The sequence below is a fragment of the Anarhichas minor genome, unplaced genomic scaffold (genome assembly GCF_050575085.1).
Source record: "Anarhichas minor isolate MPS153535 unplaced genomic scaffold, ASM5057508v1 ptg000024l, whole genome shotgun sequence".
In the NCBI taxonomy this organism is placed as follows: Eukaryota; Metazoa; Chordata; class Actinopteri; order Perciformes; family Anarhichadidae; genus Anarhichas; species Anarhichas minor.
The window spans coordinates 13,057,721-13,081,100 of record NW_027466470.1 but is presented as its reverse complement, the minus strand read 5'-3'; the positions used below and the strand labels follow the sequence as shown (position 1 = coordinate 13,081,100).

Here is a 23,380-nt window from a genome sequence, read left to right as displayed (position 1 = left end):
CTGTATCCGTTCAATGTCCGACCGCCCTCGAAAGCAGCAGTTGTCCCCAGCACTTCATTGCTCCAAACAAGTTAATTGTAAGTAGGTGTGTGACAAGAAATCCTGATGGCTACGTTTGGCGTTTTTGACGGTGCTCACAATCCTTAATCTTCCAATTTCGTGAGTGTGAATGAAAATGTGAATGCTGATTTTAATTTTTGCATTGAGCTGCAAGTTATAAGTAAGCCACTTAAATTGTTTGTCTAGGCAGTCATTTGCATGAATGCTTTTTAGGGCCAGTTCACCTCAATGAATGTGTTGCACTTTACCTTTGCTCAAACCACTCTTCCAGGGTACTCTTGCTGAGGTGGTGACGGTGAATATCTAAAGATTCCCTGGTGACAATGACGTTTCCAGACCAAGAGCCTGCCTTTGTTCCCTGCTGTCTTCAAACAAATGCAGTATAACCTCTTAAAACACACTTGAACTTCTTAAAACACATATTCCAGCATAGTCCTTGCCTTATTGCTACCTTTCCACTGTACCAGCAAATCGTCAAACATTATCTACCTGCTCAACATTTAGCTTTTAGCTGCTTTTAGTTGCTTTTAGCTATAAAAAGCTCCTCCAGAGTTTTTTTTCTCACTTCAGAGAACCTCCATTCCCAGATGATGCGGACAGACGGCAAAGGCCGAAGCGCCTCCCCTCACAGGATAACCTATAAGTCTGACTTCCATGCCATCAAATGTTCATTTGACACTGCGACCAGTCTACAACCAGGAACCAAAACTGCTTCTGCCCAGCACTCTGCTGTGCACCCAGCCAGGCTGCCATCCAGCCTGTCGGATCCCATAATGTCCCACACCAGCACCATTGCCAGCACAGGCAGCAGAGGGAGAGTCCACAGTACCAGGGGGGCCAAGATCAGAGACAACATCTTCCTACAAATGGACAACCAGCAGCTGAAAAAAGATGTTGATCCAGTGCAGAGTTCTGGCTCCACAACCCTCCTTACTCCCCATAATCCCACTCTACAGCTCCAAACTTCACCTTTCTCTGCATCCAGACACTCAGTCATCAGTTCCTCGTCTGTTCTGAGCGCTGCGGCCAACATTTCAACTCCAGAATCTTCTCTGCAAGATAAATCATCCAGATCGGAGGAGATAGTGGATATTGACAGAGCTGCTCTGGCTCAGAAGTTCTCTGTAACGCGGAGGTTGTTTGAGACCAAGGGGGTGAAGGTTGGAGGTGGTGGAGGCCATGTTTCAAAGAGTATTGCTGGCAGGGGAAGCAAGGGGATGGCAGGTGGAGAAGGAGAAGGGGAAGAGATGGAAAAAGAGGAAGACGAGAGTGGGAAAAGGAATCACACCGAAGAGGATAGCTTTAATAAAGACAAATCCATAAACCTACCCATCATAAATATTCCCTTGCCAAAGCCTACTGCACAGGCCTCGCTGACAAGTCACCATAAATCTCCCGTAGCGGATGGCCCTAGTGAATCATCCAACAGATCTCCCTCCTGTCTTGACAAACATGGTCGAACCACGGGATCACAAACGGAGGAAAAAAGGACGACAAGCCTCTTCTTGACCCCTGAGGAGCCAGTGAGGGCAGAACTAGTTGACGTGAAGAACGGGTCATCAGAAAGTGATGAGAATGAAGATGAAAAGGAGCGGAAAGAGGGCAAAATCTGTCTTAAGGATGAGGGGGTAAAGAACATGGACAAAGTTGCAGCAGAGACTGTGCAAGTTGATGATGTTTTGGAAAAGCCCAGCATGGAAACATCACCCTGTGTGTTGGAAAACAGAGTGGAACTGAGAGCGAGAGAAGGTGGGCCAGTTGTTCCCTCAGACGACCACCAGAAGGAGTTATCAACCGGCATGTCATGGAAAAGAGAGACCAAGGATGACAGTGAAGGGGGAAGAGACAAGTATCAGCAGGTGAAGGAAGAATGGGAGGGTGAAAGGGAGGGGCAGACCAGACAGTTCTTGGCTGAGAAGTCGAGAGAAAACGGGGACACGGGGGAGAAAAAGGCTGTTGCAGGAGTGGGAGAAAGTTGTGGAACGGCCGAGAGAGGCATGATGCAAGAGGACAATGACAAGGAAGTTAAGACACACGGTCAAGAGACGAAAAGAACTGAGAAAGAAGAAGATTCAACATCCGAGCTGCAAGAGGAGGTCAAGCGTGAGGAGGGCAGAGAAGGAAAAGATGATGTAGGAGGAGGCCAAGAGGACCAGACAGGACCTGCAGTAATCGGTGGGATTGAGAACAAGGCTTTTGTGTATGAGCAGAAATCCCACTCTCACCCAGAACATTTAGGACAGGAATGGGAAAACGCTGTACGTGATAATCGGCTTTTATTGCAATATGAGGAAATTCCTGGTGTGCCTGAACTGGAGGAGGAGGATGTCGAGGATGCAGCAGAAGAGCAGCAGAGGAGAAGGGTCAGGTTCACCTCAGGACCAATCAAAGTAAGGGAAACCTTTATTTATTTATTTTTGAAGAAAAAATGTACAAATTCAGGCGTTTTGAATTTATTATTCACTTAATTGACAGCTGCAGGGTGTCGCTTGCTTTTACGCAAGCTCTGTATAGTAGATTTGTGTTACTGTCAGTTCCGGCTGGAGTTGCAATCCATCCAAGAGAAGCGTTAGCCCCAAGCCATGTTTCTAATCCATTAGAGGGAAGGAAAGGCAAGATCCCTCATGCTTCGTTCTGTCAGCACTCCGCTCAGAGGTGCCTCGACATTAAAAAAGCACAGAAAACATTCCTGTGGGTGTGTATGGCATTTATAGAGCATCGCAAACTATTGGAGTAGCTGTCTGTGTAGTGTCAGCGACTAGAAGTTGCATGTGCGCATTGATATTTTTTTTTTGATAATCATGGATGTACAGTTTGTGTCGTCTGCACTTCCTGGTTCTCTCCCTCTCTCGCACTCTGGCAGATTTGCCAAAAATAAACAGTGTCTTGTTGTGTCAATAGCTGCAGATGGCCCTCTTTACAATCTGCTCAGTGGTGAACACATGTACAAGCTATCCATGCATAAAACAGTTTTTTCAGTAGGCCAAGATTTGACATGGGTGTTGACATAAGCTGAGGCTGTCGCAGTGACTTAAACCGTAGATTGACTGCTGTCTTTTTAGGTGTACAGCACTTATTCTAATGCCGAGTACGACAGACGCAATGAAGACATTGACCCGGTGGCCGCCTCAGCTGAGTTCGAGCTGGAGAAGAGAGTGGACAGGATGGACGTCTTACCAGTGGACATAGAGAAGGGTGTGTAGTTCCTCTTTCACACGTCTGTCTTCCTTTTGTTTTTAGTGTCCATGTGTGTTTCCACATTAGGACCCAGAAGGAAGGTAAGAAGTCATGTAAATGGTTTTATCTGGTGGTAAATTGGGTTAGTTTAACTATTCAATATCACAATATTCTCACCTTATTCAAAGAACCAGGTTTTTCCTTTTTATGGTGCAACAGTCTCTCCCTGACTAATGTTGTTATTATGAGGATAACTTCCTTCTATTATATATTTTCCTTCTAGGAGATGAGGGCCTGGGCATCAGTATAATAGGAATGGGTGTTGGAGCTGACCAGGGACTGGAAAAACTTGGGATCTTTGTCAAGACGGTCACTGAAGGAGGAGCAACACAGAAGGATGGAAGGTACATTTCAACGCCGGTCTCTTGTTTGCTGGGAAGTGAGTTTGGCTCTAATAACAGGAGATTCTCTTTCTAGGATTCAGGTGAATGACCAGATAGTGGAGGTGGACGGGGTGAGTTTGGTCGGGGTCTCCCAGCTGTTTGCAGCCACAGTCCTCAAGAATACGTCAGGCCTTGTCAAGTAAGTTATCATGTTTCAGTACCGTTCCCCCTATTTGTATACATGGCTAGAGATTAGTGATTTGGAGGCTATGTATTGCAGTGTATTTTCTTTTTAGAGTTAAAAAAAAAACTGACAGTCAGACTTCTAAATGTTTGCTACATAATTGAAGTTATTTAAAGATGAAACGGTAGCAAGATAAATATAATTTTTCTCCACCTAGATGTTGTTTTTTTTAAAGAGCCACACTTTTAAAAACGACACCCGGGATATTTTATCTTATCAACTACACATGATATACACTTAACATTCCTGCCAACCATTCTTAAGCATATCACCGTGTTCAAACCGTCTGCCAGCCTTTCAGGTACTAACGAATAACTCTGTTAGTGGCATTTTCAAGAATGCTTTAACACCTGAGAGTACAGATCAGGATGCCAGCCAACAAAGAAGTTGATGACAGAAATGACCACGTTAACGTTTCCTCTTCAAAACATCCATCAACTTGTGAATGAGATGCTTCTCAGCCACCTCCAACATTTTAATATCACCAACATTAGTATCTATATTTTTCACTGAGGTCTTAAAGCAAAAGTATAAATTATAATATGACTGCTTCAGTTTCAGGGGGGTGTTAATTAATATTGTTTGCAACACCTGTGCTTTACCTGGATGTGGTGATTGCTCACAGCTGTGACTGATTTCTCTGTTTGGCTGCAGGTTTTTCATTGGGAGAGAGAAGGAGGGGGTGGAGAGCGAGGTGGCACGACTGATCAATGAAAGCCTGGAAATGGATAAAACACCCAGAGAGGTGTGTTTCCTAAAAGGAGAGCGGAGCGTCAGTCGTGTTTACAGGGTTTATGTGGGTTGATTGTACTGTTTTTCTGCGTGGGTTTTTCTATATGAAGAGCGGAAGCGGGGACGAGGATGATGATGATGATGGTAGCGTTTCAGAGAAGTCGGTCACCGAGGAAGAGGAGGAAGACGAAGAGGAAGATGTGTCTGTTATTTCCAGTCTGGACAATTACCAGCTCTGCCTCAAATACCAGCAGGTACGTAACAATCAACATGAGTTCATTGATTAACATTCTTAAACCAGATGTATACACCAACCCTTCTGTTGGATATCGGGTCAATACTAAATTAAAATAGGACTTTGAATCACAGAAAAAAAACTCTGAAAACACAAATACTGACACACAAGAGGTGTGTAAAACTAGTAATGTATATCCTCTCATAAATTGCAGTATAATCACATTTTCACCCGTTCTGTCTTTTATAGCTTCAGTCAAAACTACGGAGCAGAGCAGCCCAACTTCAACATGCTCGAGAAAAGGTAGGTCACTCATCTGCGATTGAGATCTCTCTCACACACAAACCAATTACTGGTCTCACTTTACTACCTTTTTTTCCCCTCCCCCCCACATTTGGAACAGTCTGACCCATTTAAGTGTGTATGAGATGGCTCGGTGTGGAGTTACTAGGACACGGGCCGTGTTCCAACACTGCTTTTTCTGCCTTTGCCTTGAAGTAATCACCGCTGTGACATAATTGGGTTGGCAGACTTTAGCCATTTAGTAGAAAATCTGTCTTTCTTCTACCCAACCGTGGTAGATCAGTGAGTTCTTAGTTTGTTATATCAAAACCTCTTTGAAGTAAGAGGATTTAAGAAGTGTATAAGAATAGTTTTTTTTTTATTACATTTTTTTCCTTCCCCTTGTGCATATAACTGCTATCACAGACATTCATAAAAACATACATAATCTCTTCTTTTTACTCTGTCTACCAAGTTAAAGGCATGGGAGGAGCAGCAAGTCGATTGGGAGAGCAAGAAGATTGAGCTGGAGCATGGAGTGGAGGATGGAGAGGACAAAGCTGAGAAACTAGAGAAGTATGACGTTACAGACTCTATGCTTGTGACCATTCTACTACAGCATATGTCATTCGAGGTGTGCTTGACACGATAGTGGATCATTTGTAAGTATATACAGATCCAGGTTAAAGACTTGACGGGAGCCTAAAGCCTGCAAAAGTAATGTCATGTTAAGAAAGATGATGATAATGGTTAAACTGTTAAAGCCCCCTCACTCTATTTATCAGGTATTGGCAGGAGGCCCAGACACTGTGCAGGGTTGTGAGCCAGCGACTGGCTGATGCCCAGAGCCAATCGGAAAGCTTGGAGATCAAATACAGCAAAGCCAAGAGACTGGTCAGAGAATACCAGAGCAGGTATTCATCTAATCCATCCAATCCAGTTTATTTCTCTTGACAATATAGAATAATATTCTAAAAGGACTGGGATGTATTTTTTTTATTTTTTTTTTCCAGAGACGAAGACCGAGAGAAGAGAGAAGCCGAGTTGATAAGAGAAATGGTGGAGAGAGATAAGCTGCACAGGGAGACAGTTGAAAGACTACAAATCCAGGTGAGAGGAGATTGCTCAGTCCTGTATGGATTCACTTTGCTGAGCCTGCCATTTCTCTGTAGTCATTGTTTCACACTGCTTATCACAGATAGCACAGCTAGAGGGAAAAGAGGCTTCACCTGAAAGACAGAACCACTCTGTGGACACTTCAGTCACAGGTAAGCAGCTGAATTACAGTCACTGTAAAGCGGACTGTTTATGTGGCTGTATGTCTCTTTGACTTTGTGTAGCTGCTGGCAAGTAAAACCACTACTATTTAATGTTTTGACCTCTAATTATGTGTATGGATTCAGAACAGGGACAATTCAAAGCTTTTTGTATCATGCAAACAATGTAATCAAAGAGAGAAAATGAAACCTCTTGGATAAAAACGTCTTTTTTGACGGAGCAAAAGGAATTGTGTTTTGTCTCGGGTCCAGACTGGTATATTCCACTTCCTGATACGGGACTTCTGGACTCCAGTGCTCACAAAGCCAGAGCTCAGCTGGCCCAGAAATCCAAGCGCCACCCGCCCTCTCGAGACAAACTCAGAGAGAGCTTTAGAAAAAAGGTAGGAGACAGAGGTCTAAAATGTGACGGATCGCGGATTAGCCGATTTCTGACTGTGAAACCCACACACACGTTATCTGTTGCTTTTAGGAATGTGACATTCAGAAGTCACAGGAGAGCCAATCGCTGTCTGCTCCCACAGTGACGCGCAGGAGCAGCAGGAGTGACGTGTCCAGTACCTCGTCTTTCCCAGCCCTCAGCCCTCAACCTCCCAACAGCTCCGTCTTCACTCCTCCCACCTTCATCACTGACGTCACTCCCTCACCGTGCAAATCTTCCGCATCCAGAAAGTCCAAAAAGAAATTTCCAGACTTCAGGTGCAGGGTCTCTTTCTTTTGTCTTAGATCTCGGGGTCATATTTCCTGGTTTCAAAGCCATAGTCGTTTACATTCTCCCTTTCAGCCATCGCAGATTTCATGTTACTTGCCACAGTAGCTGGTTGAGAAGGGACACTGAGCAGTTTGCTGTTGGTATGCTTGTTCCTGGTGCTTTTTAATAACTATAGTCCGTTTCTTCTTTCAGTGGCCTTCGCAAGTCTCTTAGCAAAAGGAGAAGTGACAAACACTTCAAAAGGTCCATGAACAGGTTGGATAACGGGATAAATGGGTTTCTGTCTAGTACTGGATAACTTTTATTGAATTACTGAAATTTCAGAAATTTGCTTAAAACACATGTCACATTTTTAATTGAAATGTAAATATTGTTGTTTTTGACCAGGGGTTCATTTGACCTGGTGGATGGGCCTGCTGAAGTTTCTCCATCAGCTTCAATAACCTCCATGCCTTCCTGCCTGCCCTTCCTCTGGTTTGGAGAGCGAGGGAGAGAAAAAGAAGTGGCCGGTGAGAGAGGCAGGGAGAGACTTCGGTCTGTGTCCAGCAGCAGCTTACCGTACCTGACCACCACCGGTAGAGACAAGGTAAGAAAAGATGGTCCGCTTTCCCCGCATGCCGCCATCCTCCTCTTCTGTCTGAGCCGTCTGATCTAAGTACGGCTCTAGATATCTCTCGTAAAGAAATCCGTTTTTAAAATAGACACGCATACAACAGATGTGAACCAGAATGTGCAGGCAGCCTAGGTCTTCTCTTGGTTCCAGAGTATTGGCTCTCCAGTGGGCTGCTCCAGCATGGTGGGTCATGTCTCTGATCTCTCCCTCTCTGGACACTCTGCTGCTTTCACCTTTTCCTCCACCGAGGTGAGTCTGTCCTTCCCTTCTACTTTTTTCTTACTTCTTTCCCATGGAGCACTCATTGTCCAATCATTTTATCTCCCCTGTTCTCTCCTTTTTTTAAATTACCGTTTAGTCTCATATCTGTCCTTCACTTCTCCTTACTCTGTCTGCGTATTGTCTCTGGTGTTCTGTCAGACGTTGGACGATGACCCAGTTCCCACCAATAACAACAACCACCAGTGGCAAAATCGACCCATGTTGGAGTGGGACAACCAGCAGGTGTGTCTGTGGTTAATTGCCATGAACATGGACGAGTATGTGTCCGAGTTCGCTGTCAGAGGTGTGGATGGGACACAGCTGCTCAACATGGACGGTGAGAAACTCAAGGTGAGTGGTTAAGGTGTAGATGAGAGGAGTCAATGATTTATCAAATGTGGTCGGCACAGGTACACTGATCACATTAAATAACCCATTCTGGAATATTGCATTCTGATGTATGAGTTTTGTTTGAGTATTTTTCTTCCTCTCTTTTCTTTTATCTGTTAAACATTTATGTACGATCTGAATTGAAACTCTGAATGCTGCTTGTTATCTATTTTCTGTTAAATTCAGTAAACAAAGTTGAGCAATAACTACTGCGCAGTATAAATATTTGGTAGGTTTAAAAAAATCTGATGCATAAGTATGTTAGATAAACATCTCCTTGAAACTGGTTATTCAAAGAATTGTTACAAAGATGCATACTGAGCGGAACATTTCAGTTTAAAATGTGCTTGTTCAAATGTATCTTTAATATTTCTGTGCAGCATTTTGTACATGGTGATACTTTTCTGTGAGCTAATATACAGGAGGCCATGCTGATGTATCGGCAAGGTTCTACTGGTTAGACCTACCTTTTTAAGTGAAACTGCCTCTGTCCCCTTTATTGAGTTTATGAGAGTGACTAATGCAGATTAACATCTGTATTAGTCACTCTCGTTGCCAATTGTGAACCTATTTAACAATGAAATCTGGTTTAGTTTGAGGGTCATTAAGCTGAACCTGTAGAGTGTCTTCTGTTTACATTTGCATGCCCTGTTTCTCTTTCTTTTCTCTGCTCTCAGGCTCTGGGGGTGTGCAGTCAAAGCGACCGGTCTGCCCTCAAGAGAAAGCTGAAGGAGATAAAGAAAAGAGAGGAAAAAGGACAGAGGAAAGGAGAGAAGAAGCTGGAAAAGAAGACCACCGTTTTGGATAAGGAGGGCGAAGACAAAGAGAGAGCTCGGACGATGATGATGGAGAAGTCTGTAAAAGATGCCAGAGGCGGCAGCAAAACTGTAAGAACTGAGTCACTTTTATAAAAAAAGAGAGGTGATGTCAGAGATACACTACCAGCATGAGGGCGTGTTTGCAGCCTAAGGCGCACAGAAATACACTTGAACCAATTTCTATTTAGTCAATAGAAACCGCTAGATGTACTGCACACAGCCGTCATTGTTCACATCTTAGTAGCTATTATTTAGGATACACAACACTGGTTGATTTTAATTGATGGAAAGATCTTTGGAGCGGAGGTGGACTCCAGCCCCAAAGTTCACAGTCACAGCAGATATGTGTCTCTCAGTATGTCTGTTGTAAAGTGTGTTTACATACTGTCTTAAAATGATGTTTTTCTTTTTTATCATGAACCTTAAATTATCCTGAAAATGATTTTAATATTTAACGACGTGCTGCTTTAAGCACTCAGGTATTTGCTGTAAATGCTTTTTTATGTATTAATAAATAACTTTAAACATCTTCCTTTTGCCTTTAACTCATTCATTTGGCCTCCAATAATCACACATGTAAGACATGGATATGACGTTTAAAAATTTTATTAAAGAAACTTTGTTCGCTCTTTATTTTTTTACAGCCAGTGAGTAAAAGGTGAATTCAGCAGAGGCTTGGTAGTATATTTAAAAACCCGAGTGCTCGATCACTGTGATAAGTTGCAGTTTCATCCATAAACTACAACTGATTGATCAACAGTTACGGCAGATGCACAGTAGAAATGCAAAAAAAAAATACCCACTTTTGCATGGCACATTTTAGTTAAAAACGGAAATAATAAAGATGGCCCTGTATGCAATTTATTGACTCGTTGGCCTGTAGGGCACATAACATGAAGAATAAGTACAAAACAATTCTGCAAACCATTCAAAAAAAATGTACAAAAGCTCTAGAAATAACCCCCCCCCCCCCCCCCCCAGTCAACACTGTGAATGTAGTAAACGTATAACACGAGCTCCAAAGCGCTGACAGACAGTAAATGTGCAGGACCATCTCCCACACTGCTACTCTCCTTCCAGTGATTCATAAAGACTTTATCCAAGATCAATTCAGCCCCTGAAGCACAATGTCTGATCAAGGATTTAACGTTTTGTTTTTGTTTTTTTACGGATTTTCTTTTTGTTATATATATATTTACATTCCACACTGTGCAAAGAAAATCAGTGAAATTGGGAGTTCATCAGTAAGTGACAGGAAATCTGTGTGGTGTCACATTCTCATTGGCTGTTAAGAATAATGTTCCTTGTCATGCCAGGTTGTCATCCAGGGCTTCTTTTCCAGATTTTCCCAGTTCCCGTTCCTGGGGTTCATTGCTCTCTCCTCCTGTTTGATGCGAACAGCGTTGTAACTGGGAACCTTGTCTTCATATTTGGCACGCTTAAAAAAGCCACTCTGTAGAGAAGACGAGGAAAACAAAAATCAATATTTTGTTTGGGGCGAATGCTATTTAAAAGAATTCAGAGAAAGCAAAAAGAAGGTTGATGAGACATTTAATGTCATCGGTCTGTTCGACAGACGAGAGCCAAGATGCAGTGAATCCATTGAGAGGTGTAGTCAAGCCATCTGCACTCTTAAAGAAATTTAGAGAAAGAAACCTTCAGACCAAGTGACTGCATGTGCGATAGCAACAAAAGAAAGCAGAAATAGAGGAAGTGAGAAAATCAAAGAGCTGCAGAGAAGCCCCCATGGTGTAGTTCCTCATCACCTCCCTGTGGCCATGCAGGTAAGCCGTAACCATTCACACATAATCATGTGTGAAAAGCTATTCGGCATAAACTCTTTGCAGAAATAATCAGTCAGCTGACATTCATGTCACAGTGTGAGAATTGCCCACTGCCTGCCTAATACCAGGAAGCAACGCTTTTAGAGCAAAAAAGGAGCGAGAGAGAAAGTTTCACTCATTCATGGCAGGCCGGGTAATTTTACCCTCTCTCTTTTTTTATGCATTTGATGTCAGTTTCTCTTTTTCTGTCGGGTCCTCTTTATCCTTTTTCTCAAAGACTCCACACTGAGGAGAGGAAAATTGTTAGAAATTGTGTGTATTTGCTGTTATGGATACCTACAGTTGCTCTGTAGGTGGTACTTTACAGACTGCTAGGTCTTCATAAGTCATGAAATTGTTGGTGTGAGTTTTTATTAGCTGGGTCAGCTGGGCCCGCCCCGTGCCCTTCAGTCCTACCTTCCACAGAAGGAAAGCCAACAGGGCCAACAGCAGCAGCCCGAACAGGATGGACAGCACGATGATCCACCATGGCACTCCTCCGTGCATGGCTTCAACCCTCTCTGGGAACACCGTCAGTCTCGCCTGGGGAAAACAATACAGTGGCAGAACATCTGTATTAACATCTCTGTCTCAGAGTGTCGACTACACTTTCAAATCTCCTTTTTTATTCTCACTATATAGCTTGTGTACTATACACTATAGCACACAAGCTCATGTTTTTAATGTCCATGTGCTACACTGACATCAGCATTTAAGGCCTGTTGTATAAAACTGCCATGTCATGCAATAATCACGTCCCCTTCCTGCACCCAGAGCTGTCACATATTGCAAATCATTGTTTTTCTGTTGTGTTTAATTACCTCTGTCTCGTGGTGTTTTATCACTGTGTTCTTTGATGTGCTGTTGATATGCAGAGCGGCCTTCACTTTTACCTCCACATGATGGAGCTTGGAAAAATCCTGTTTAAAAAAAACAAAACAAGAGAAGATCAAGTCAAATACACATTACTAATTTGCCGCAGTAACCTGTTTACCTTGAATTAAAAAAAGTTAATAAGTAATAAGTTAATGCAATTAATATTACTAAAAACTAAAAAATAATGTTTGTGTAATTAGTTTTTAGTTTAGTTTAGTAAGTCCCACAACCCAATTTTTGTTTCCCTTTAACATCGTACACCAGAGACTCAATAAAGCTTCTGACATAAAAACTGAGTAGAAAAACGTAATTGTCCTGCAGTCTCTTTTGTTACCTCTATGAAGGTGCTGCTCCAAAGGCGAGAGTTGAGAGTGATGACTGCAGTACTGTCCAGGCCCCGTAGGGGGCACGTTATCTTCACACATTTTGCCCCATCCTCACAGGACTGTCAACAAAGAAAGGAGCACAAAGTTACCAATCGTTTCCTCTACTACTGGTTGCAAATATACATTAAAAACTCATAATAGAAGTTGGTAGTGTGGGGTTACCAGAACTTTAGATTTCCTGTCACGTAAACGTGACAAAGTGGCCTCCTCACTTCCCTGGGTGTTTTCTGCCGCTCTTCTCTTCCTCTTGTCATCTGGTTTCTTCAAGCAGAGAAGAATACGTATATTCGAATATTTGATTAAATTAAAGCCTCTTTATTTGATCAAATAAATATACATCTATAACCACATACTACCTCTACTGCAATTTAAAAAGAGACACCAAGTGAAAAAGTATACGTGCAAGCTGGGTGACCAACACATCTTAATGTGATGTTTTCACTGACCATGTTAAGAGGGTTGGCCACCCCTTTGGGAGAGCACTCTATGTGGTCCACTCCACTGGAGGTGATATTGATCAGGTAGAGCAGCCACTTCCCATCCACTGTGTTTTTTGGCCATTGGATTTCAAGGCTGGCGGTGGCAAAGTCTTTCAAGGGCTTTCCCAGATTGATTATCTGCAAATCAAGACAGGATCAGTGTCCCACCTCAGATGATGTAGTATTATTATCTTACCAAAGAACACGTTCATGCAGAATGCTGCAGTAATAAACATTTCAATGAGATAGAGGGATAAATGAGAACTAGCCACTTCTGATCGAGTGGTCGTCCTGTACTCACTCTGAACTGGTGTGTGATGGCACTGCCAATGTCACTTTCTTTCTTCATGGCCGACTCACCTTTGGCCTTTCCTGCAAAGTAGGCCTGAGACGGCTGGGCTTGTCTAGGGAGACAGTCAAAATCAGTGAGTGGCATGAATCTGTGCATACTGTGTGTTTTTGGATATCAGCTGCATGTGTGTGTGTGTGTGTTTCTTACCCTGATATAGACAGCTGCACCATGATGGCCACCTTTGCCTTTGCTTTAACAGGGACTATTACCTGATCGCTTGTCCTGTCGGATGAGAGGTTACACACAGGCCAAGTCAGAAACTCCTAATATAGGCCTACTATAAATGTTAATGCATAATTAAGGTGCATTACGGTCCAGGAATGTATTTCCTGTATCTATAGTCTTATTTATTCGTTTGAAGTATTCCTTGATACTATTGCAAGCTTAGATTTACTTACGTTTTTAGCTGAAGATCAATCTCCAGTTCAGTAGTATTTAGAGGGAAGCCTGATGTACCCAGAATAATGTGGAAGGTCGCCTATATGCACAAACACATACACATTAATACGTATTAACAGTGCACCTTCTGCAGAGGACATTGTCCAAAAGTTATATTTTCTCTCACCTCTGAGCCACTTCTGAAGGGGTTTCCGAGCTCACACTTTGGCTGAGAACCATTTGTATTGGCTGCACAGGTTATCTGCAACTCCTGAAATCAATAACAAGTTCCAATCAGAACCACATTGGAATGTGTGCTCATGTGCGTGTGTGAAGGAGAGCGAGAGAGTGATTGAGAAAAAAAGACTCACATTTGCAGCGTGGAAAGTAGAGTAGGTAAGGAAGGGTGGGAAGGAGGTGGTCACCGAGGCTTCGTATGCATCATCTCCTTTTAGATTGGACACTGTGATCTCCAAGGCAATCTCCTTCTGGTTACTGAGCGTGATCACCGGCACGCCGTCCACCCTTTAGACACACACACAAGTTATGAGCTCGTATGCGACGGAAGAAATAAACACGATGCTCTTAAGAAAAATAGCTGTGCGTGTATCCTCTTACATTGCTAATGGAGTGAATGTTTCTTTGTCAGTTGCCATGTAGCCGTAGCGATATTTCACCTGCAAGTTGCTCTGACAAACATTGTCGGTGCCACACCCTTCCTTCAGGAAATTCACCTACAATCGCATTCACACACAAAAAAAAAAAAGATTACGTAGATACAGCAGGAACATCAAATCGACTACGTGGCTATATAATCTATCTTTCATGCATAAGCACCTCTGATCGATCTGGCAATAGCTCCTTGGGGTCCATGACAGGTAGCATTTGAGAAGATGAGCTCTGTCTGCGTTTACGTTTCCCGCCCTGGATGTTCACTGACACTTCGACGGCGATCCCATTCAGCTTGTCTTGAATATTTTCCTGTAGAATGACACATTACTCACCACCCACAATGCACTTAGATGAAGAGAGGAGAAAGAACATTTCCAGAGAGAGCTACTACCTGTATGTTAAGCTGACGCTTAATGCACTTTTTCCCTTTGGTGTCCATGATGATGGTCCCTTTGGACTGGTGGGCATTGTCAGAGGAGTCAACGAAGATCGCCCTGGGTTTAAGACCTTTCTCCACATGGTCAGCGTCTGCCTCGAGGGAGTAATCCAGGGCTAGATGGGACAGAGACAAGATGAGGGTAAAGAATGACAGTGTATCATTAAAATTACTACGTATGGTTTCTCCCTGTTTGATCTCTGATGGTGAGAAGCAAAAAACACTATAAAGATGACATGTTGCTTTAATTAAAATAGATGGCTCAGCTTACTCAGACTGGGAGCGTTGTCCTTGGAGTTGGCAGTGTAGGTGAAGCATGCCTCAACGTTCAAGCTGGGGACACAGTGCAGTGTATTTACAATCAGACACAGTATTGGCATAGTGTTAAATAGTTTATCCTCATAAGTTAATCGAAGCACCTACAGAAAAAAGATAAACAAACCAGGTATGGCTGCCACAGTTCTTGTTGGTGAGGTCGATTTCCTTTGGCGAGAAGCTGATTTCCTTCATGATGGTAATAACTGGGCGGGATCTGGGGAGAACAGAACTCAAGTCAGCAAACGCTGACTATAACCACAATGAGAGATGTACAGTGAGAACAATGTGCCTGTTCATTCACCTGAAGACAAAGACAGAGTCAGAGAGCGATCCCACAGCCAAGTCAGGGTAGGCGTTCATATCCAGGTCCATGTTTCCTGCCAAAGAGTAGCCAAACATTCTCACTCCTAAAGGCTTGCCGGACAAAAGCTGAAGCAAAAGAAAGACACATTTTGAATCCAGCCACTTACTGTCGAGTATGTATTCATCAAAATTCGTGCCGAGCTTCCGATCAAAAAACAACTGTCATAACTTTAGTGTAAGCGACAACCTAGCAAAAGTAGCAGTATGCTGGACACTAGTCACACATTTTACCGAAATTCATTTTATTTAGAAGCTTTTAGTGCGCAAGCATGATGTGACTAAAGCATTAAACATTTGGACAAAATGTATATAGAATGTCTGTTGTGGAAAATTCAAAAAGAAAGTTAAATTAGCTAGTGTACCAGTTTATTTCATACCTGAGATTCCTTTTTAAAGCTGAGATCCTTGGCTGCTCCGTGGTAGATGTATACAGCCCCTGCCTCATCATTCGCATAAGGAGCTCCTACTGCAAAATCTGACCGCAAGAACGACACCGATGACTTGCAGTGTGGTTATACAGGAACATATATTTCATTCAACCGGGGATTCAAGAAAGACCAACCGACAGTAGTATACCTATGCACACACAAACACATTGCAGCCTTACCATGGTAACCGTCCTGATTGATGTCCCCCAGGTTTTCCACAGCCCGGCCAAACATGGAGTCCTGAGGTCCTTCTATTTTGATGGGGGTGACTTCCTTCCACTTTCCGGCTTTGTTGACATAGACGTAGACGGCTCCTCCTATTGTCTTGTCTTTCTCAAAGTACTGAGGTGCTCCCACCACTATGTCCAGCCAACTAACAAACAAGGGCATTGTTTGTTAGTGAGCATGCAGAAATAGTGATCGCTCTTTCCAAAACAGAAGTTACCGGTTGTGTGCATCGCCCTGCGCAACTCACCCGTCCTTATTGAGATCCAGCACGGTCAGATCGTAGCCGAAAGACGAGGCCAGCCCTTCCCCTTTCAGGGTGTGCTCGTCTACCAAGCCGTTGCCTGTGTCTTTCTTCATCAGCACCACAGCTCCACTGTAGTACGCTCTGGGAGCCCCTGCCACCACTGTGAGCTGGTTCTTCTTGATCAGACCCATCCCCGAGTCCAGAGAGAAGCCTGAGACACAGAGACAAAGGAATACTTGCTTACATAGTCAGAGGTAGTCAGGTACTTGAATAAGCTTCTTCGTGACGATGGAGCAAATGAAGCAATGGGGTTAGATTGGCAATGAATGGATTAAGAGAGCGAGTTGCATTTTACCAAGGTAGCTGTTGTCAGGGACATTGTACAGACTAGGGTCCTTTTCCTTCTCATCTCCAGCCTCAAAAGGGCCATCGTCATAGATGCCGAGGTCTAGCAAGGAATCGTTCTTTTGTTCCAAGCGTACCACACCTGGAAGAAAATGAGAGGAGAGGAGAAGACAGGTTGAGTCTGGAGAGACCTGGCTTGTAATACTGGGATGCAAAACCCATTACACAATCATCTTAAATAGCAGTAATGTTGAACACATGATAGAAAAACATCATCACAAGCAAATTCCTTTGTAATAAAAAGCAAACATCATAAATCATATGGAATAGATTGATAATGAAGGACATGTGCAGTTAAGTTTTCTTACAGTAAATCTTTCATAGCTTACTTACTAACTGCAAGCTGCTAGCTAGGACACACACACACACACACACACACACACACACACACACACACACACATTAGACTACCTTTCCAGTTGTAGGCTCCAGGAGCCCCAAAGATGAGGTAGTGGTAGTCCTTGTCGAATGTGGCAGACATGCCCTGCTGGCAGGAGCCGAACATCTCGTGGCCTCTGTTCCGGTTCGCACAGAAATGCCAGCTACCTCCCTCATCCAACAATGAGGTATCAATAGTCAAGGACTGACTCAACACGTAGCAGCGGCCGATAATGTCACGGGCCTCGAGTTTTTTGCCCACATTAGCCCGAAACTGGTAGCGATGGGCACAGGTCTACCAGGGAAACAAAAACACACTTTCAAGTTGAGGTAATGTCGATCAAACAAAAAATGCTTATGTTGAAATGACTAATTAGAGTTTCGATGCTATAGTGATTAACCATTTGAACTCCAATTCCCATAAATTTTCAAGTTAAGTATTTTCAAAGCCAGATAAGCCAAACATCGTATATTTGACATAGTATATATTGTGAAGGGCCAAAACTTTTATGCTGCTTTTCTTTGTTTTATAAAATTGTAAATTGAAAGAATTGAGTTTAGAATTGTTGGTTGGACAAAACAAGCCATTTGAAAACGTCCCCTTGGGCTCTGCAGCATTTTAATGTAGAGACAAACAAACAATCTAAAAAAATGTTTTTTTTTCAAAAGGGCTGAATCTGATGATTTTCATTATCAATGAATCGACCTGAATGTGAAGTCTATAAAATATCTTAAAATAGTGAAAAATGCCACCTTTAAATGTCTTATTTTCTATCCAATCAACAGTCCAAAACCCGAATATTTATGACTATATAAAACAAAGAAAAAGAAAAAATCCTCACAATGGAAAAGCTGAAACCAGAGACGTTTTGCCACTTTTGCCTCATAAATGACTGAAACGATTAATCGATTATCAAAGTAGTTGCTTATTCATTTTCTGTTGATTGACAAATCGATTAGGTCAACTAATTGTTTCAGTTCTAACATCTGAGTTTGTAATATCAAACTGAAGTAATTCAAAGACAGACTTACCACAACCTTGCCTCCTGGGCCCTGACTATTGACTGACACTCCCATCCACTGGTTCTCTTTGCTTTCTTTCTCTAGATCCTCTACAAAGACAGACAGAAATAGACATGCAGAGGATATTGTGACTCAAATATTAGGAGGGGGGGAGGGGGTGAGTGTGTCAAACAGCGTAAACCATATTAGAGAAATGCACAGGTGTCAGCAGATATCTCACCGTTGTCATCAAACTTAACTCTGGTGCAACTACTTGAGGAGGAGGTCATGTCACAGTTGTACAGTCCTCCCGGCACCTCAGATTTCTGATTTCCCCATTTTCTTGCTCTCGGGGCACCAACCAGCAGCCTGCGGCAGACACACAAAAGAATCCGTTGACGCATATGCAGCTCGATCAAACGCACATTGTGAAAGAAGACTCAAGCTGTGGCACTCGTTTTTGTCAAGCACTCAGAATGAGAAGCATTCTGGCATTTCTTCCACTTGCACATTATGTTATCACACATACCAGTCTACTGTGTGTCGCAGCAGCCATGTGCACACACACACACAAACATCCGCCACCGACATGATGTTCCATGTCCTCACGGTCCAGCTGAGTCAAAGACCCCTTTCAAACGCCTGCTGTGGTTGATTGAACCACCAGGCTTTCTATCTCTCTCCACACACACACACACACACACACACACACACACACACACACACACACACACACACACACACACACACACATAGAGGCTGCCATTGTGAACAAAGGACAAGAGAAAATGCCATATCCAAGTCTTGACGATGGGCATCCAGTTCCCAGGGTTTCCTACAGAGTAAATCAAACAACTCAAGGATGTCATCTTTTGAACTGACGCTTTGGGGACGTTTACATTTTCAATACGCCCGTCTCTCTCTTTGTGTGTCTCAGTATGATCCAGGAGCTTTCTCTGGTTTGCTTTGTCTGTCCGACGACCTCCAGAGTTAATGTTGGACAGCACATTGTCTTCACCAGATGAGATTGAGCAAAGCCTTTTTTTTAGCTGGAACACAAAGCATTCTCAGATCCCCATCTGGGAAGGAATCGACAGAGATATAGTCAGAGTGAAGAGCTGAAGCTTAATGTGATCGGCATGTTTGCAGCGCCAGTCAACGCCGCAAACACTGGCTGCAATGTGGGAGAAGATGTCAAAATATAAAGCGCGACAGCGTAAATTATTGTGAATATTGAGTTCAGCGGGCATGATGGGGATTAGCAATCAGCTAATAAATCAATTTGTATGAAATAAAAAAAATATGGCTGGGTAAAACTGTTTACGATGTTCTCTACAGTCTTATAAAGCTGCAGTGATGAGGTGGATTGAAATGGGTTCGACGGGAAATATTGAGAAAGTATGAAGAAATGTCTTTGAAAAATTCCCTACGACAAGTCATCAAAATGGAAACAAACTCACACTGTTTACCCAATGTGAACCACTGGATTGGTTTGGCCTTGTTTCAAAAACTAGAGCACTATAATTTGTGCCGTTATCCCACCCAGTACGTGTCCAATCCTGCTTTTTTAAACTACTAGGGATGGGAAAGACACTTGACACAGAAGTCAACTCTCCACCTCTACGTGCACTACCGTAGCAAACAAAAAAACACGTTTTCACATTCAGTGAACTCGTTCGGGCGTCTCATTCAAATGAGCCACTTCAAAGATGAGGGACTCGGGGTGAATCCCAGTTGGGTACATCTCCGCTCACCGTTATCCTCAGAGACACAGGAAGCCGGGAGAATGGACGGAAAGAGCTCAGGCCAGGACCCTTTGGACTCTGGGAAATGGGGTCCCTGGGTCTAGGGTCTCTGTTGCATTAATGGCCGCTGTAGTTCTACTGCCACATAATCACACTGTGATGCTCATTCAGCGTCTCATTCCGCTGTTTCCTTTGGAGTAAATGCAACAAACAACAGGACACAAACAGCATCATATCAAGATTATGTTACTGATTCATCGAATACTACAGACAGCAGGAAGTTAGAGCAGTTCTTTACATATGATGCACATTTTAAAACATCATTTTGTAAATATAAATTGGAGACTAATGTCAATAGACACATATTATCATTGTTGCTACACATTGAGGAGTGAAGCGCTGACATGATGGATCAGGGACTGGCACTGCGATAAGGTTGGCCCGCTGTTCTGTATCTAATCGTGCACCACCAACAGAGGAAGCCCCAATACACAGGCTTAGTCTGCAGGAAGGACAAAGACAAACAGAGAGAGAGAGAGAGAGAGAGAGAGAGAGAGAGAGAGAGAGAGAGTCTATGTGTGTGCCAGGATCGAGCCCGCTGAGTCTGAGTAACAGCTGATATTCGGTGGTCCAGATGTAACACTGATTTATGTTCCTCGCAGCATTCTTTCAGCCATCGACTCTCGCTTTCCCTCAGCTCTTTTCTCTCTCTCTTTGATGTTGATTATCCTCAACTAACCTGAAGGGAAGGGTGTGGGTGGGGGGGGGGCTAAATCTGACTCTCATACTTGTACACTCTCACACACAAAGTTGACTGAAATACTAAACTCTCCAGTCTTCCCAGATCCTCATCGTCCATTTCTACGATCTAGACACAGCATGACACTGACATTACTATTTAACACGCCTGCATGTCTTGCTTTTCGTCGTTGTCACAGTGCGTCCCTGCATCCTTTACTCTTCTCGCTACATCTTCGTTTCTCCGGCGCACGTTCCGTTTCTCAGAAACACACATTTCTCAGACTCGATCCAAACTCTTAGAACTTCCCTAACCTCTCACTCGGTCTCCTTCTCCCTCCTCTCTCCATTCTTGATTTTATTATACAGACAGCTCCATCTGGCAATTATGACAGACCACGGAATGCGACGCACACACTGACACGTGCACACATGCATATACACGATTCCCATTGGCTCCTGTCCTCTTGCATGTACATGTACGACTCATCCCTGTGGGGCATGAAAGGTACTGGAATATATAAAACGGAATAAAAATTGGCATGCATGGCTGGCAAAGGATTATGACGCACTATCCACACCCAGCAGATGTTGTTGAATTCTAAGTTATAATCTATCTATCTATCTATCTATCTATCTATCTATCTATCTATCTATCTATCTATCTCTAATTTCTATTCTCACTGTCTCTACTCTATTGCCTCAGGTTAGGAATGTTTCAGCCAACACGTTGAGCTCTCTAACACTGTTCCAAGTGACTGACAACAAGGCAACGCCTCAGTGCTCAGCCACAGCATGCATCAGCACCGTTAGAGTTAAGCACACCGAACAGGCACTCACAAACATGCACAAACTCACACATGCATCCACAGGCGGCAGGCACACCAATGCATGTGCCTGCCATACACCCAAACACACAGTCGACAGGGAGACGCACATTCCGCCTCTATAACAGCGGTAGGAGCGGCGACGCTGGCGAAAACAAACATGGCCTCCTGCTCGAACATGCACACACACACACATTTTTGTTATAATGTAACACCGACATGCTGCTGAGGGATCAAGCTCATCGGATTAGAGCATACCTAGATGTTACACAAACTATTCAACTATGTGGAATATAATTGTTTTTTGACAAAATAATACCCGTCGCAATTTCCCAAAGACACAATTGTTGATCCAAAACTCTAAATATTTAGTTTAGCATCATAGACGATGAGGAAAAGAAGCGTATCTTCATCTTCACGCAAATGTTTGGCATTTTGTGCTTTAAAATTACTTAATTATTTTCTGTCTATCTACTTCTTGGTTACTGTAATCGCCTAGTTGTTTCAGGAGTTTACACCTCCACTGACAACTAAATGTGCATTATCTACACTGAATCCAGTCATGTTAGGTTTTCTTGTGTTTAACTTAACACCATGAAGCACGGGGACTTTGTGGTGGCTTTGGTCTTGTGCTTATCACCATGTGTCTTTCATCTAGACAACCTAAAACACACACTGCCACTGTGTGTGTCTGCGTGTGTGTGTGTGTGTGCATGTACAGCAGTTGTAAAAGTGTGTAAATAGGTCTAAGAACCACATTTAACCTCTGTGGGGAAGGGTAAAGAGTTGGGAATGCGTAACAACTGCATAATAAGGGCCATAATAAGTCTCAGTATCTTCCAGTGGTACACGCTGTGGTGACCTTTAGGCATTAGTTGTACAAATACAAAATGCTATTTGGAGCACAGTTTCACCCAATCCCCTGACCAATTACAGGATAGAAAAGGCGGTGTACTGATCATTTCTGTGTAAAAATCCAGTTAATCGCAGCAATAATAATACAATTAAATAATTTTTCTGCATTATCTACTTTTACTTTTGGCAGTTTAAGTACATCATTTTGATAGCTACTAACTTTAATTTCCAATTCAGGACTTTTACTTAAGTATTTTACTTAACGTAACATGCAGTTTTACAGTGTGACATTGCTGTATACTTCCTCCACTACTAATTATGGACCAGCAAACGCCCTTTAATCACAAACACAGACAACCGTGTACATTTATTTCTGGCTGGTCCATTATAGTCAAACAGACTCCCAGATTACAGAATTCCACTGGCGGTTAAAGTTCAGGCTATTGAAACCAGTGACCACTTGATGGCAGTTAGCCTTTATGCAGAATGACAAACCCCTCTGAATCCATGCCCATAAAAATGCCATCAATGATTCAATGAGATGTTTTGGCCCTACAAGCCAAAGCTCGGTGTCACCTAAGACAAATCTGGGAGAAAGTCAGCAAAAACAAAAGAAAGAGAGAGAGAGAGAGAGAGAGAGAGAGAGAGAGAGAGAGAGAGAGAGAGAGAGAGAGAGCTGTGTGGGCGCGCAAGTGAGCAAAAGAAATCTGGTGCGGCGGTCCAATAACACGAATAGGTAACCTGGAAGGTGATTAACAAAGGGCAGGGCTATGGTTACAGGTCTTTAAAGTACAGCACGTTCTGTTAAGAAACTCAACGAACTATTTGCTAAACTTTTCCGGGGGAAAAAAACAGTTTAACAGCGTAATCCTTTGAAACTACCTGCGACCTACCTGAGCTCAAATCATTACGCAGCATTTAGCGCTCGCGACTTAAATGTGGTTTCTTCACCTCCTGTGGCAGCTCCATACACTCCTAAATAAACTTACAGTCGTCAACGTAGCGGTGACATTTTAATTGCGTGGCTGCATGAGTTGTTTCATTAACATATAAAGCCTGTTTCCAAGGCTGGGAGGACCAAACTTACATTCTCTTATTCACCGGGGCAAGCTGCCAGTGCATGGCGAGAGAGAAGCCGAACAAACTGCCTTTCTCTCCGTTCTTCCGCTGGACGTTCTCGTCGTCCAGGTTGAACGCCGACAGCCGTCCACATCCCAAGAGAAAGACGACCACCCACAGCCCACAGGTGACCCTGCCCTCCAT

At 43.2% G+C, this 23,380-nt stretch overlaps 2 protein-coding genes across 2 annotated transcripts; one reads left to right on the top strand and one right to left on the bottom strand.

Annotated features, from left to right (window-relative positions):
• The first annotated feature begins 647 nt into the window (after positions 1–647).
• Positions 648–9,277, top strand: LOC142956707 (uncharacterized). The gene is made up of 18 exons (XM_076098436.1): positions 648–2,450; positions 3,123–3,255; positions 3,521–3,641; positions 3,715–3,819; positions 4,519–4,609; positions 4,707–4,850; positions 5,081–5,134; positions 5,589–5,689; positions 5,899–6,027; positions 6,127–6,223; positions 6,312–6,381; positions 6,643–6,773; positions 6,863–7,089; positions 7,295–7,357; positions 7,490–7,688; positions 7,866–7,964; positions 8,136–8,327; positions 9,044–9,277. Exons 1-18 carry the CDS (start codon positions 648–650, stop codon positions 9,275–9,277), a joined length of 3,993 nt encoding a protein of 1,330 aa, XP_075954551.1.
• Positions 9,278–10,472: 1,195 nt separating this feature from the next.
• Positions 10,473–23,380, bottom strand: LOC142956439 (integrin alpha-6-like). Its single transcript, XM_076098040.1, has 25 exons — positions 23,205–23,380; positions 18,194–18,321; positions 17,983–18,062; positions 16,984–17,245; positions 16,523–16,654; positions 16,171–16,378; positions 15,875–16,068; positions 15,645–15,742; positions 15,206–15,333; positions 15,029–15,118; positions 14,858–14,919; positions 14,542–14,702; positions 14,316–14,459; positions 14,097–14,212; positions 13,850–14,003; positions 13,666–13,749; positions 13,499–13,578; positions 13,248–13,322; positions 13,050–13,152; positions 12,689–12,886; positions 12,432–12,509; positions 12,218–12,328; positions 11,829–11,927; positions 11,425–11,550; positions 10,473–10,637 (listed from the first exon to the last, which is right to left on the bottom strand). Exons 1-25 carry the CDS (start codon positions 23,378–23,380, stop codon positions 10,473–10,475), a joined length of 3,252 nt encoding a protein of 1,083 aa, XP_075954155.1.